Source organism: Mesoplodon densirostris, chromosome 16, assembly GCF_025265405.1.
Source record: "Mesoplodon densirostris isolate mMesDen1 chromosome 16, mMesDen1 primary haplotype, whole genome shotgun sequence".
Lineage (NCBI taxonomy): Eukaryota > Metazoa > Chordata > Mammalia > Artiodactyla > Ziphiidae > Mesoplodon > Mesoplodon densirostris.
In genome coordinates this window covers 34209917-34226256 of record NC_082676.1, presented here as the reverse complement: position 1 = coordinate 34226256, position 16340 = coordinate 34209917, and the positions used below count along the sequence as shown (strand labels likewise).

At 44.2% G+C, this 16340-nt stretch overlaps 1 protein-coding gene across 13 annotated transcripts in view; it reads right to left on the bottom strand.

Annotated features, from left to right (window-relative positions):
* Positions 1-16340, bottom strand: part of TRRAP (transformation/transcription domain associated protein) — a 112096-nt gene that overhangs the window by 54193 nt on the left and 41563 nt on the right. For 10 of the 13 annotated variants that reach the window (XM_060079278.1, XM_060079288.1, XM_060079287.1 and 7 more), the window contains 12 exons: positions 14781-14877; positions 13046-13167; positions 12551-12721; positions 8957-9025; positions 6493-6546; positions 4567-4686; positions 4208-4327; positions 3657-3821; positions 3379-3560; positions 2969-3167; positions 2408-2536; positions 397-663 (listed from right to left, as the gene is read on the bottom strand). In XM_060079278.1, coding sequence (XP_059935261.1) covers positions 397-663; positions 2408-2536; positions 2969-3167; positions 3379-3560; positions 3657-3821; positions 4208-4327; positions 4567-4686; positions 6493-6546; positions 8957-9025; positions 12551-12721; positions 13046-13167; positions 14781-14877 — 1695 coding nt within the window. The remainder of the gene's footprint in view (positions 1-396; positions 664-2407; positions 2537-2968; positions 3168-3378; positions 3561-3656; positions 3822-4207; positions 4328-4566; positions 4687-6492; positions 6547-8956; positions 9026-12550; positions 12722-13045; positions 13168-14780; positions 14878-16340) is intronic. The other 3 variants (XM_060079289.1, XM_060079291.1, XM_060079290.1) reach the window with 1 other exon arrangement.

Here is a 16340-nt window from a genome sequence, read left to right as displayed (position 1 = left end):
GGAAGGGTGACAATGAATCAGCGTGGAGGTTTCACAGTCACAAAAAGATGGCAGAGAGGAGCATTTTTTTTTTTTTTTTCGGTACGCGGGCCTCTCACTGTTGTGGCCTCTCCCGTTGCGGAGCACAGGCTCCGGACGCGCAGGCTGAGTGGCCATGGCTCACGGACCTAGCCGCTCTGCGGCATGTGGGATCTTCCCGGACCGGGGCACGAACCCGTGTCCCCTGTATCGGCAGGCGGACTCTCAACCACTGCGCCACCAGGGAAGCCCAGAGAGGAGCATTTTAAAATGTACTGGGAAGGACAATAAATAGGGAAGCAGGCAGCGCTTGCGCTCGTCCGCGGGAGCAGCATGTGCGTGTGGTGTTGGGTGGACGGGAGGGAGCCCGCCCAGTACCTGCAGGACTATCTTCTTGTGTATCGCAAACTTGGCGATAATGTGGGCCAGCAGCAAGTGCCCGCTGTACTTGCAGGCGGGGTCCACGCAGGCCTTGGAGAGTAGGCAGGGCCACGCGAAGGTCATGAGGCGGCGCAGCTTGCTGTTGCGGTTCTTGTTGTTGTCGTGGACGTGGTGGGGTGCGTGCTCCACCAGCAGCGTGGCAAATTGCAGCAGGTAGATGCGCAGCGAGTCCAGCATGTCCGCCTGCTTCTCCGGGTCCAGGACCTGCGAGAGCATGAGCACAGGATGCACTTCTGGTCTGCTACCTCTGAAGGGTCACTCGACAAGTCTAAGCCTTGAAACACACAAACACTCACTCTCTCACTCTCTCTCTCTCTCCACACATATTAAGCTCTACCGTGATGGACTCAATGATGTCACATCAATTTTCCTTTATTACATACAGATGACAAACTCGATACATTTATTTTAGTGCTGAAAAAAGGGGCAGGCTTAGAAGTCAGAATGCAGTGGGCAAAGGGGCTTGAGGTAGAAAAGGAATACTAGCTCTTCAATGCAAGGTGATTCAGGATTGAGTTTCTTAATTTCCAAGTAATTGAGATTTTTTTTTCTAGTCAACCATTAATTACCTTGTCCTTATTTTTTAGTATTACGATCAGAAAATGTTACCTACCAAAAAATCTGTTTTTTAAAAAATTGTTATGCTTTCCTATGCAATCAAGTATCTGACAGATTTTTACATGTGTTTCATGAATACAAGAAAAAAATGTGCACTCCGAGGAACACGTTACACGTTCCTAGTGAATCAAGCATACTGACTGCACCATCCAGTAAGTACCCTAACCACCTTCTGCCTCTCAGAGCACCAGCCAGACTAAAGTCTTCCACGACAACTGTGTTTTCACCAGGGTCCCCTCTCCCCTGGATGTGCTGCCTCACGGCGGCCCCTCCCAGGACGCCAGCCTGCCCCGCACCATTTATCCCCATTGACGCTCGAGATCCCAGCTCCTCACTTGTGCTGAGTCGGCAGCAACTGGCCCTGAGGACACAGCCTAGAGAAGGCAGTACACGGGAGGGGCCGAGTCCGGGTCACCATCTCCCCACAGCTGCCCAGAACAAGGCAAATATCAGTATGTGGACCAAAGATAATTCCTTGGGCTCAGCTCTCACTTCAACAGCAGGGTGGGCGTGGGGTCAAAACTGCAGGAAAGAGGTCTGTCTTAAGGGACAAAGACTACAGGAGGCCCAGCAACCTGTCCATGTGAACAGCACTCCCTCTGCCTGGACCCCAGGATGGAGCAGTGAGGAAACCACTGTGTCCTCTCTGAGGGCGGTGACTCACCGGTGGCGCGCCACAGGCGGGAATGCCCACGGCTCACAGCGCTCCACCACCCACCGTGCAGACACTCAGTGCAACAACCTCAAGGCACACTCGGCGTCTGCCAGTGAAGTTCAACAGCCTGATGGCAGAGGACAGCTGAGGCACCACGGGAAACACAGCACAGGCATTCCTCAGGCAGACACTTGATTCCAAAAGCCTCACTGGTGCAAACTGGAAACACTATTGTAACAGTGCTGAGACCCAAGCTGACTTCAGACACCCTAGTGCCACGACGACGTTCATGAACTTGGCAGTAAAGGGGCACAGTAGCAACTGGATCCAGTCTAATATTCTCACTGGCTTTTAGTAGATTCTTTTGCAAAGCTAAAGATGTAAACAGATCTTGAAAACTCTACTGACCAGCAACAGAGGTTTCTACAAAACAACTGTGACATCTGAATTTTTCACTGAGATATATTGTTTCTCATTGGAATCTATTAATGTGGAAAAGATAATTCATTCCACATGGAGGCTGCCTTAATAAATTCACTAGTAAGAATTATAATGTTCTGCTATAAATTAACGCAATCATGAAAAATAAAAGCCTTAGGGAAAAAAGCTTATTTCCTTGAACCTGTCACATCTCCCAAGTTACTTTTCAGGCCAGTGCATGGTTAGTGATGTCACCTTGGTTATAAACACACTGGTGATGCTCTCCGGGTTATCGCCTTCTGGATTGGGAGGTCCTAAGAGCTGCTCTCCTTCCCCCTTCTCAAAGCTGTATAAGAAAGCAGGATTCAAGATATGCTGCAGAACCTACAAAAAAATTTTACAATGAAGGAGAAGGAAAACAAAGCCATGCTCTCTCTCTCTTTCACTAGGTGGCAGGACCACCAGCTTGGTTATGCTGCATCATCAAGTTAGACTTCAATCAAGGGTGCAGCTAATAATCTTGTCTTTTATTACAATGGCAACTGTAAAGGTAGGTTAAAAACTTGAGGAAAAGAGACATTGGCCTGGTTCACTCTTCTCACCTCAAACAAGTTGTTTTATAAAAACAAGGGAACTAACAAACTACTCGTCAACACTGGTTCACGGCTGGACCTGCCTTATGTTTCCCAACAATGAAATTTTCCTCGTAAACAGCCCAGACGAGGAAAGGCACAGCAGAACAAGAGTAGTGCCCTTGGCTCCCTAGAAAACGAGCTCAAATGCCATGGCTTCTCCCGCAGTGACAGTGGGACCCACCTTGGCTTTCAGTTCATCTCCGAAGTTGGGGTCGTTGAAGTCCACAAAGCGAAAAAACAGGGCACGTTTTTGAGCAATGCTGTAATTTTTGGGAATCTCCTCCTCCGTATACTCTTTTAAGAACGTCATGTTGCAGAGGAAACGACCAGTGAAGGCCCGGAGCAGCTGGAACAGCAATTCTATGTCTCCGTAATTCCTTCTGAAGGGTCAAAATAAGAAGGCAGGTTAAATTATGGCAAATTGCATAACTATGTTTGATGTCTGACTTGCTTTCGAGCAGCTCAAGATTGCAGCCCGTCCTCTACAACAAATGCGATGACACACATGCAGTGAGCCAGCTATGCAGAGCTCAGGGAGAGGCTTATCGGGGAGAGCAGGCCACTTGGTGCAGAGCGCCCAGGTGCACCCACTTGCAGTAATTCAGCAGACAGTAGGCCAGCAGCTTGGGCTCCTTCCAGTTGGTGGCAGCCATGTTCTCCTTCCGGTGTCTTTCTTGGAAGGTTTCGCTGACCCACACACGTCTCAGCTGGCTCACCAGAGAGTGCTGATTGGCCAGCCAGGAGTCATCATTTTTAACTATGATACTAATGATCTATGAAAGAAGAGACAATGAGGATGCTGACAGGGTTCTCCCTGAGTCTCGACTAAACGTTTAAGACATCGGGGGCCTGAGAGAGAGCCATGCTACCTTGATGGCCTGGAACTGCAGGTCCAGGCGCAGGGTGCTGGTACTGGGTGAGCCAGGGCGCACAGCAGTCTGGGTGCCGCCGGGCAGCAGCAGCGTGATGAACCGGTTGGGGTTAGCCGCCAGCACGTCTCGAAGAGGTCTGGCATCTTTGTGCTTTAAAAAACTCTGAAAACAAAGCAAAATAAACAGCTGTTTTAAGCTAATCAAAACCCACAAAATGTTGAAATGATATAAATTCTAAGGTTCTTCCTAAATCTCTCAAGGCAGGCAAAAAAAAAAAAAAAATCACTGTAAGCACCCTCTTTAAAAAGTGCTTTTTAGACAATAATCACACCCTGAGTTTCATAATCCTAGCAGCTCATTCGTTCGTTACCACCACCAAAATCCTACAGAGAGGGATTCCTGGACTTGAGCTTTTCACATACACGACAATGTTTCTAATACTCAAATACATTAGAGAAAAATAAAGCCAGGACACCGAACAGTGATATATAAATTCCAGACTGTCGAGCACGGTGGCAGGGACCCTGACCCCAGCCCCGGGCTCCCACCATGAACATCCTGCTCCACTGGGGGTCGTTCAGCGTGGCTTCCATCATGAACAGCTCCACCGTCTGTGAAGGGTGGCGGGTCAGGAACTTGATCAGAGGCTCTCTGAATGGACTGCCGGCCTAGAAAACATGTGGTGAAAACTGGACCTTCTGGGGGTTTGAGGCTTTTCTGGTCTAGCAACCTCACACGGTTCCAATGTGCATTTCTCCCCCTTGTAACTGGAGTGCACGCACCGTAAGCAGATATTAACACCCAATATCTTTATACTGTTGGATTAACCCATCTAAAATATGACAGTGAAAACATTACAAGCAACAGATGGAGGAAGAATTAGAATTAGCCCGTGTTTGACCATTACCTCGATCAACATAGCACGTTCTGTTTTCATTACGACCTCTAACAAAGGCTTGACCAGAGTTTGAGGTGCAGCTGGGATCAGATGAAAAAGGTTTATGATTGCCGAACAAATTTTCATTTCCTAATGAAGAAGACCAGAAATCACAAAATAGGCCAATTAATTTTGCCAGCGAGAGATACCAACATCACTACAGACCCTGCTAGGCTCTAGCTACATTTGCAAGGTTAGCCAACAGAAGCAGAGTTAACGTGTATCAACAGAAAGCCACAACTCACCAATCTCAGATTATAGCTGTGGCCTAAGGAAACTACCTGCCCTTGGCCTTCAGATTTCATCTGTCAGTGGAGGGGAGAGGAAGCTGACTGTGCACCTCGGTGATGGTGCTGTCTTTGCTTTCACCCACACTGACAAGTGTTGGAAGTGACCTTTCGGGCTGCCGAAGTGAGCCCAGCAGGGGCGGGGGGTCATGCCCGTGGCCGTGAGCATTAGGATTCCCTCACGTTGCCATGACATCACGGGGTCTTCCCAATGCACTAAGTTCTGAGGGCACAGACTTATTTTACCCTCAAAACTTAGCACAAAGTCCTCAAAAAAAATACTTGAAGTATTTACCCTGGAAATTAATTATCAGCGTAAATAAATCACTGACTGTTGTTCTAAAAATTTATCAACCAGGCCTGAAAATAAAGCTGACAAACTGCTTTACAGAATCATATGCAAGACGTGGGATGGAAAGAATTTTGCATTTTTTTAACGTGCTAACAGCTCAGCGGCCAATTACTGAGTGTCATTCCGACTTTCCGTTCAGTGTCAGTTCCCACGGTTTTGTGTCTGCCATTCAGGCCATGGGGAAGGGAAGACTCCCTGATGTCCCATCCTGGGTGGCGGGTAATAGGATACCCATGACTCTAAACCAGTAAAATGGGGATGATAAACACCAGTCAGGAGGGACCACATCCCGGCAGCACTGGAGATACTTCTCAAAATGTCTCTTTAAGCCAAAAGGCAAAACAGTGCGACGGGTAAGAAATGAGAAAAATCAGCTCAGCGTTGCTCCCATGCCTCCTCTAGAGTTCTCTTCTACAGTGTTTCCAAGTTTTCAGGCAGATTAAGTTCTATCCTGAAATTAGAATAACCTTCTAACAATGGTACTTTCATCTTAAGGGTTTTCATTTTCAAAGCACTGTCATGAAATCACTTCTGGCCTTCGCGTCACCACCGGAAGGCAGGAATGACAGGTATTACCATCCCCATTTTACAGAAGAGGGAAAGCTCAGGACTGGGCTGTTCAAAGTCAGTGTCATGACCACCACAGTGTGGTATGCGTGAGAGACATACACAAGGGCCTGGGTGCAGGGGGAGCAAGGAGGTTTCAGTTTGATGCAGCTGGTCAGTCAGAGGAAACAGAACTCCTCCCAATTTCCAGCAGGTCTAATGCATTCTTTGTGGCATTTCCTCTCAAGAGGTTGTTAGACGCATGAGTTCATACAAACATTATGAGAGCAAAACCTGGCTGGATCAGAAATATTGAGATATTGCAATTCTAGCACGTAGAAAACCAAAGAAGTTAGAATCTTGCTTAAAGACGTCCTAATAGAAAACATGCGTGGCACCCGGACAGTTCACGGCAATGGTACTAATACAACTCCGCCACAGACAGACAGTACGGCTCACTGCACTCAAAGGCACAACACACTCTGTCCACCACAGAACCACAAGTCACAGCAAAACCAAGTACAACAACAACCCCTCCTGCACTTCCACTGAGATTCTCACCTCTACCCCTTCCACGGCAGGCTGAACCAAAACAAAAATTACAGCATGAAAAAAGGCAACGGAAAGGTAAAAAGAAAAGAAAAGAAAAGAAAATATAAACTGTTCTTCACATTGCAAGTCATAAACTGACTTTTAATAGGTTGTTCTCACCTCAAACTGACAGAATGGAGACAAGGAACATCTCCCGCACTCTGAAATGCTTTCCTGAGGATGGGGAGGAAAATCATCTTTTTTCTATTTATGTTATTTACACAGAACTTCCCATATACTCAATACACAGTAAGGATTATTGGGGTAAACAAGACAGTAAAGACACAATTATCAGAAAGCACATAATAATTAACAGTTGCTCAACAGCAAAAAATACACCTTCCACCCTTCAGATGTCAAAACAGCCCTTCTGATGGTGTCACACGGAATGTATTCTTCCCTAAATCAAATTTTTAAAAAAGGAGTTTTGGAATTCTTGTCTAGGGGGAGAAACTGTAAGACCCTGTTGTATGCAAATACATTAAAAAAAACTGTTTTGTTTAGAGTGAATAATTCAAGATTATACGTGAAGTGCTGATATTTAAAAAAACCTCTTTCCCAGCTGGAGTTGGAAGAGGACCAGGGGTTTAATCCCCATCAGTTAGGCATGTTTGAGGCCAGAAGAACCCAGAGGCCATGATGCCACTCACTGGATACTTAGGCTATCCTGAGAAGTAAGTGTGTGTGTGTGTGTGTGTGTGTGTGTGCGTGTGTGTGTGTGCGCGCAGACATAGTGTAACAGGTGGTCATGAGTTTTCCCCTGTAAGTTCAATGCCAAATAGGTAAACCTTCCTAAACGTGATGACAATGCAAAACTCTGATCATCAGGGGTACCCAACGTTATGGGGAGCTTTTATTTATTTTTATTCAACTTTTAACATGTCATCGGTTATAGTTTCTCAACTGGGCAGTTATGTGGGGATCTGACCAAATAAACAAACTACTTTCCAAGACCCATTCCTCATCTGTGGAGCATTAGTAAAAACTATGAGAGCTCAAGGGCAGAAAGGAGGCTTGGCCCTGAGCTGAGGTCATGAAGCTGTGGCCCCACTGCCTTGGACCCCAAACACCATAGCCCCTGAGTTGAGAGCCGCGGCCTCCCTCAGCAGTGGGACGTTCCCAGGCTCTCGGGGTCACGCTCATATGTTGATCGACAGGCTTCAGCAGGAAGGGGCTCAGGGACCTCCCAGTGCCCACAGCCCCACCCCCTATGCAACTGACCCCCCATCCCACATGAGCTGCAGTAAAAGTTTATCTTTTTGATCGAATGGAAGTCATTCATCTACCCACTAGGGTTTAAATGTTTATTCTAGAACTGGCTATATGTTTCAGAGAATTAACAGCTAACTGTAAAAACAAATAATAAATTTAGAGCAAAAATACCTAACAGATGAGAGATGGGGAGGAAAAGTACAGAGGCACTTGCACCTACTCCCAGGAGCTTAGGCTTTTAAAATATACTCTGCGGTTGTCCCCCATGAAGATTTCCTGATTTTTTCCCTATATATATAAAAATAACAAACCTTCAAAGAGGTCATGGATGGTTTAACACTCCTAAAAAAAGTTTAAGATCCTGTTTTAGTTTTGCTTGTTGGCTGTTTAGAAGCCGCAGGAAACAAGACTCACATAAACAAAACACCTTGACATAGAATGGTCAAAACAAAGCATAATAAAGCCAAAATAAATAAATAAAATACAAGATGGGATGAAACACAGCATCCAACAAATAGGCACAGGAGGACAAAAAGCCACATTAATTATGCCTCTGAAGAGCTCAAGGAATCCCCTCATTAGGTACTGCTGTACAATTTCACTGGGCGTAACAGGAGCTTGTGGAAAACACAATCCCACTGAGAGGACAGTCATCAAGTTTAAAAATATCTTAAAAGAATATTAACATATACAAATAAGATTAGATTAAAAACAGCAAGAACCATTCATTTTTAAGAGACAAAGTCTTTGGTGACCAACATCAGATACTTAAAAAGATTTAACTAAAGTGGTTTTCCCTCAAAACCGTAAAAAAATGTGTTTTGAAGTACTGGCCGTTTGGACTTGCAGCAAACAACTGGGGTGGGGGATTTGGACCTAGAAAACATACATGCCAATATTTATGCGATGCTTTATTACATCCTCCTTAATGCTTTTATGAAGTCCTAAAACCTCTACTTGGTTTATGAGGCAATGATGATGGAAAGCAATGGAAAACAGCAGCTGAGGACTGTAGCCTGTGCAAACAAGAGCTGCCAGAACAGTCTAGAAAGTACACTTTATTCACTTTCAAGAAAGACTAATAAAACTGAAATACATTTCAAGCTTCCCAGAATTCTCATCAACAAAAACATCATGTTAAAGTGAACAAAAGGGAGATTTTAAAGAAACATAAAAAGGAATGTTCAACAATTAAGAGAAATAAAAGCAAAATGTAATGCTAACAAAATATGTTTAACAATTTACATGGACTATAGTCACATAAAACTAGATTTCTGACCGGAATTTTAATTAAAAGCACTGCTTCAACATTAGCATTGGTAACGGCAGTGCACAGTGGGGCTGCCCTCCCAGAAACAAACAAGTCACTCACGTTTCCGTCGCTCCTCTGGCCCCCTTTGTGGGTGAGGACCACCACTTCCATCCACTTTCGCAGATGTTGCTGTGAAAAAATATATCCTTAGCCATTTTTTCTTGACAACAGGAGCATCTCAACTCCAAAATGCAGCTCTTAGGTGAAAACTCATATGTAATCATTACTTTCCATGCTATTTAATGTGAGAATGGCAGTGATTCTATTACTGAAATAGCGCAGCCATCGAACTAGTGATGAGAGTAACTGGCATTTGTTTATGTTCTATAAATAGAAAGGCTGAATTTACCCTGATACAACAACAGAAAATGTCCTGCAACCCAGCCATTCCAATACCAGGACTTTTATTCCTGTTACTCTGTGCTGCAGCTGTTCCCAGAGTGCTGACCCGAGCCAGCACCAAGCTAGCCATTGGGGCAGAGACGTGAACAAGCAGACACCATCCCTGTCCCTGTGGCGCTCCAGTGACAGTGGGGGAACAAGGTAAAACACAGGTGCCTGCTGTAACAGAAGAGCAGGAACCAGCTACAGATGAGGGCCGAGGAGTCTGGGAGGGCCCTGCAGAGGCAGACAGGCCAGAAGCACAAGGAAGGGCACTCCAGGCAGAGAAGAGGAAGGAGGCCAGAAACGGAAAGGGTGGCCACTGTGGCCGAGGGTGAGTGGGCACAAGGGGAAGCCCGGGGGAGGGGATAGTGAGATGAGCACGGACCCCACAGTGCATGCGGGTACCAATTCCCTTCCATGCGGAATGAGGGCGCTCGTTCTGTGAAAAGACTGTGCTGCTGCAGGAGCAGAAGAGCGATCCCCAGGCCACAGCAAATCGGGCTGACCCAGCCTGCGGCAGCCAGGCTCCTGCCCTCAACGGGGTCCAGCAAAACCCAGCGACAAGTGCTCAGAGCCCAAGCTAAACCACACAGGGGCATCCGAACAACAGCTTCATGATCCTACACTGTCGAAACCTGTTCTTCAAAACACTGCCCTGCAGGAAGTTAACAAGCTACTTTAAAAAGGACTCCTCAGTCACAAACAGGCTTGGGGACAGATGGTTCAAATACATCCAAACACTTTTCTCTGAGCCTTTAATGTCCACAGACCTTGTAAAACTTCAAGAGGGGAACACAGTAAGTGGTGCTTCCCAAACTTACTTAGTTACTTACTGTTTTTCACAGAAACCCTGTATCTTCTAAAGCCAGTGTTCCAAGAAACACACACTGAGAAACATTAAAATAATATACATTTCTTCAAAGAAACTAAATACATTCACAAGATTTTACCAGTAAAATTCCTTGAAGGATACCATCAGAATATATATTCAAAAAACCTCTATCTTACTAGAATAGCTATTTATACCAAAGATATGAGTAACAAAATTAAAGGTACAGAAAACGGCCAGCTGCTTTCAGATTTCCCAAAGGAAAAAAATAACACTGATTGGTATATAAAGCTCACTTTTAGTTCAATAAGGAGATTTCCAAAACAACTAACCACATAAGAAACTTCAAGATCAAATGTCAAGCAGTTGAAATTATAAGAAAGGAAAATATTCAGGGGTGTCTTTACGAATGCCCACCCTAGACAGTAAGGTGTCCTATCTCTTAAACTTATGCTGAAGGCTTGGGCTGTTCACCCCAAATGTGTATCAAATGAGGGAAAACAGAGGCTGATGACTGAGCCCAGTTCTGAAGAACATGGCTCAGTAAGGACGAACGTGGCAGACCACAGGGTCCGTGCACAAGGCCAGCACCACAAACGCAGAAGCACCACAGCACAGGACCTGGCTGGACTTGGGCGAGATGGCTGGACAAACAGAAGCCTCAGTTATTCTGTATCCAAGTACATCAGCACTCTCTGCTTTCAGAGGCATTCAGCCACTCAGACGTGGCTAGCATGTCAGAGAAGGAAAAAAAAAAATCCCCTCAACAAACCAGAAACAAAAAACCCATGAACTTTATTTTAAGGAAGAAGACTCTTGGCCTTAGTCAGAAACTACAGATGTGATACAGTTCTGTTCTTTTTTTTTTTGGGCCGTGCTGCACGTCTTGCAGGATCTTAGTTCCCCAACCAAGGGATTGAATCCACACCCCGGCAGTGAAAGCTCAGAGTCCTAACCACTGGACCACCAGGGAATTCTCTGTTTACTCTGTTCTAAAAAAATCTGGAGAACAATGTTTACTGAATGAATTCCCAGCTCACAGATCTAACAGGTTAGACTGGAGTGAAAAAAAAAAAAAAAACACACAAAAAGAAAGTTGTTTCAGGCAGGCATGCAAAGGCAGCAAGAAATGATAGCCAACAGAGGGTAGAGACAGACTAGTTTTAAAAGGAGACAAACATAAAAACACTAGGAGATTAGAACACATGCACAGATCTCATACATGAAAGAACAAAGTCATAAGATGAGGTAAGATAATGTGTGTATTTGATGTGCTCTGACTGGGAAGTGATATAATTTCATTTACTTTAACCATGCTTATGAATGTTTGTATGCATGTAAATTGATAGGTCTGTATGTGTATTACACATGGAAGCTTAAAGGAAAAGAGCCTTTCAATTTGGAAAATTACACTCTACTATTAGGGCATCACTTAAAAGTTTTAGGACCAATCATAATACTATCAATTCCCACTTAGGTATTTGGCCATTGTTCATTTCTTAGGCGCCTGTAGATACGAAGAAACCAGCATGTGAGGTTAAAAAGCTGCATAAGAAACACATGCGTGGGGCTTCCCTGGTGGCGCAGTGGTTGAGAGTCCGCCTGCCGATGCAGGGGACATGGGTTCGTGCCCCGGTCCGGGAAGATCCCACATGCCGCGGAGCGGCTGGGCCCGTGAGCCATGGCCACTGAGCCTGCGCTTCCGGAGCCTGTGCTCCGCAATGGGAGAGACCAAAACAGTGAGAGGCCCACGTGTGGCCAAAAAAAAACCAAAAACACATGCATGTTTGCAGTAACGTACCATGAAATTAAGTTAATAAATTATTTACAAATGTTTATTTACAGAATGCAAAATAAAGTTAATACTTGAAACCCTCTTTCATCTGTTTACACCTCACGTTTAAACAGTCAGATCTTTTCTTTGCGTAATTATTTCCTTGATAACTGTAAAAACTCAAAGGACTTCTAATGCTTTTACAAGTTTTTCACCGCATCACTGTCTATAAAGGCCAAAGACTGGGAAAAAGCTAGATGTTCACCAAGTGGGGAATGATTCAGTACATTCTGGCATGTCCCCATCATGAAATATCACGTAGCCAGAAGACAGAATGAAGAAACGCTTTATGTACTGATAGGAAATGATGGGATGGTAAATGGAAAAAGTAAGATGTATGTATATATTACACTTCCCTTTGTGGGAACTAATAGACCTATGCCCCACTACAAATGGGAAACATCTCTAGAAGGACACACAGGAAACTTAACACTGGTGGTCCCCCGGAAGAGGAACTGGGTGGCTGAAGGATGGTGGTGGGAGGGAGGCTTTTCACAGACACCCTTTTACACCTTCTGAGTTTTAAACCATGTAAATGCATTACTCATTGTAAAAAAATAATTTAATTTTTCAGGTTTATCATAGAATTTGTATGCATTTGGCTTACCATCATCTGATCACAAAATTTATCATTGAAGGAGTTTGGGAAGAGCCTGGTCACCGAGGTCAGACGATTCACGACGTTCAGTGTCAAGCTCCGATAATCCCCCAGCATCATCAACAAAGGTCTCATGTGAGTATGGATTTGATCTACTTCTATGGTAGCACCTTCTAAAAACTATTTTAAAAAAAAGGTTACAAAGGAAAACAGATATCAGAGTATACTTCATAACAGAATGGAACTCATATTCAACTCTAGCAGCAAGTTTTTGCTTTGCTTGGGAAAATGGAGTATTAAACCGTATATATTCCAGAAGTTTATGATGAAATGAGGAAGACTAGTCATTACTGTTTACTTTTTAAAGGGCTCAGGATGACAATGAAACAGAGAGACACTATTACAATCCGGTATGTTATTAACCACAGGCGGACTCCCAGGATACAGACAAGGTCAACAGGAAGAACTCAATGCAGAACTCACACCTGCCCAGCCCTCGCTCACCTTTCTCATACAGGCTTCCCCGGCCTCCTGGAGCTCACTGTTGGTTGAATTAAGGGCTTTGAAGAGGGCAGCGATGATCTTCTCTCTGGACTGAGGGAGGTAATTGCAGGCAGCAAGGGCATCTTTAGGGAGAGAAATCAATATAATTTTCATCATTAGCCTGAAAAACGTACAATTTCCGAGTCTAAAGGCTCTTACCAACCAACAAATATGTGAGTCACTAAACTTCTTTCCTGGTATCTGGCCCCTTGAAAGACAAAAGAATGCACGGTCTTCTACTCCCAGGCTCACTATTATCTAAGAGTGAACACTATTATCTAAGAAGGCAAACAGCCTGCCAGAAAGTCCATGATAAATCTTACTGCCCAGATAAGATGAAGAAGGGCTGAAGGGGCTTCCCTGGTGGCGCAGTGGTTGAGAGTCCGCCTGCCGATGCAGGGGACACGGGTTCGTGCCCCGGTCCGGGAAGATCCCACATGCCGCGGAGCGGCTGGGCCCGTGAGCCATGGCTGCTGAGCCTGCGCGTCGGAGCCTGTGCTCCGCAACGGGAGGGGCCACAACAGTGAGAGGCCCGCGTACCGCAAAAAAAAAAAAAAAAAAAGAAGGGCTGAAGGAGAGGAACAATGGGAAAACAAGGGCTGAAGGGGGTCCCCAATGCACCCATGCCCCCAAGACATCCTCACAGGTGAGAGTATGGCTGACCTGTGGGCGGACGCATGCTGAATTAGCCGAGGGTAGAGCCTCAGACTCTGGTGATGAAGGAAGTAGACACACACAGCCCAGCGTCTCTCCACTATCCAAGTCTAATCAGGTGGTCTCCTCCCAACTTGGGGGGTTAAAGGCTTTGAAAATGCAAATATCCTTAGGCAACACGACATGCCTCCAGCCTCTATGTTAAAGGTTAGTTAAGGGGTAACATTGTAGCAAGAGCAATGCCTATGCCGGCTGACAGGAACGCCTGAGAGGCACCCACCAGGAAGCGTGAGAAGCTCCCAACGCCCCACCCATCCCAACTCTGGCTAGCTGTGTCTTGAGCCCCACCCTCAAGCTCAAGTATTATGGTCTGCCTCTCAGCTCCTCTACCTCTAATTCAAGGAGGATTCTGGTAATATTTTATTAAGTGCATAAAAGTCAACAAGAGACAAAGTCAACTAAGCAACTTGTATTGGGTATTTATCAAAAAAGGGGGAAATGACTGTTTCCAAGCATGAGGGTACTGAGAGATCAGTACATGAGAGTACTCATGTACTCTCACTGATCTAGTATACGTTCCTAAACTATGTACAATTCCTGTGCTAAACAATGATAACACATTCTTAATGAAAGCCTAGAGACAGCAGGAGTCTCAGATGCTTCTGAATCATTAAAAAGTTTAAAAAGGTCTAAATACTCCGATTCAGGTGAAAATGGCAAGATAGGAATGGTATGACAACGCTCTTAAACCAGAATATTAGAGAGATACATACTTTAGAGATATATAGTTCCCATAAGACAGCTATAAAGAGTTTACTGTAGAGTAAAATCCAGTTTGAGTAAAGAAAATTATTTAAATCCTAGCAATCTATATAATCCATTGACGTCTCACTATGTAGTTTGATAAATATATAAACATACTTTTTTTTTATTCCACCTTAAAAAGACCACAAAAAGTCAGAAAAATTAGACAACAAAAAAACGCCACTGTCTCCCTTCACTTTTGTATCCTGTAACTTGTCTCATATTTACATGAACTTACTTAAGGCTGCAATTCGTAAAGGTACGAGTGACGGAAGGCTTTTATAACAGGGCAGTTTTGTTAAAGCTGAATCTTCAGCCTCGCACAAATTCAAGAGCTGCAAAAGATAGAACTTAATTTAGCCTGCTCTCACTGTGAAGACACAATAACCTTGCAAGTAACAGAACACAGTGATCTGCCACACACAACATGATTAACAAACTAAACCCAAATCCCAAAGCATTTAAGTATCGAAATGTGCTTGAGTTTCCTTATTCTAAAGCAAAACGGTCAACCTCTGTGCCACTTTCTGACCTACTCTGATACCATAATGTTTTTTCTTTACGCAGAGGATCACTTTATCTAAACGCAAATTCCAAGATGGTGGGTACAACTCCTCCTCGTTCAGAGCTGCTTCCCAATGCCTTGGGCCAGTGCCCAAGAAACATACATGTTATAATTCAAGAGTTTGAGCAGTAATCCTTTTTTTTTTTCTTTCTTTTCAAGTACAGAGAAGCATAAGCTGGAAGTATTTCACTGGAAATACCGTAACGCAGATACTCCAGTGGCTAGCCTTCCAGACACTTTAACAGACCAGTACACATTTATATATCTAATATCTAAAATATTATATATGGTGTTCTATTACTACTTTCCCCTTTTATTGACATCCTGGAAAATGGTACCGTTTTTTCCCTTAAAGATTCCTACCTAGTAAAAGATTTAAAACAGCAGAGGAGGATATAGAGAGAAAAGCATTTCAACCACCCACCCTATTCCACTCCCCAGAGGATCCTTCAGTAACACTCTCCTCATATATAACATATTTGTATACACACACATATATAGATCCCTCTATCTGTATTCTAGAGAGAGAGAGCATCAGAAACTAAACTAGACAGCCAGACTTCCAAACGTGGCCACACCAGAATCACCTGGGAAGTTTTTAGCAGTAGATTCCCAGGTCTGACCCCAAATCTACTGAACCTAAATCTTCGGGAAGAGGACTCAAGAGTTTCTATTTTCCAAAAGATCCTCACATGTTTTGATGCAGCTGGTATCCTGATAAACACTTTCAAAACCAGTTTAGATTCCTGAAATTTAAACACTCACTACCAGTTTCTGGCCTCCAGCTCCATGAAGAATTTTCCACATAGGTTACAACACATCTGCCTCTGAAGCCCCCAAAGGCAAGCTCCCCTCCCATTCTCCAGGGGCTCTCCTGGACCCTCCATCAAATCTTATGAGTGATGTTATACAAGGGATATAAGAAGGTATAAATGATTTCAGCTAGAACACATGATCAATGACCTTATGTCCAAGCAAAAACATAGGACTTAAAGAATCAAGAGGTAAAATTTTCATAATTGGAAATTCAGACTTAGCATGGATAAGGAAGAATTTGCTTCCTTATGACTTTTGCCTCAGTTTACTCTGATAATGCCTCCAGAAGTATGATTCATGTCTCATAAAAATTTCAGATTGGGACTAATCAACAGCCCATTACAGAGTCTAAGAATTAATGCTTATAATTTGACTGTATTTATAGTTTAATTTCTATTTATCACTGTCTAATTTCAT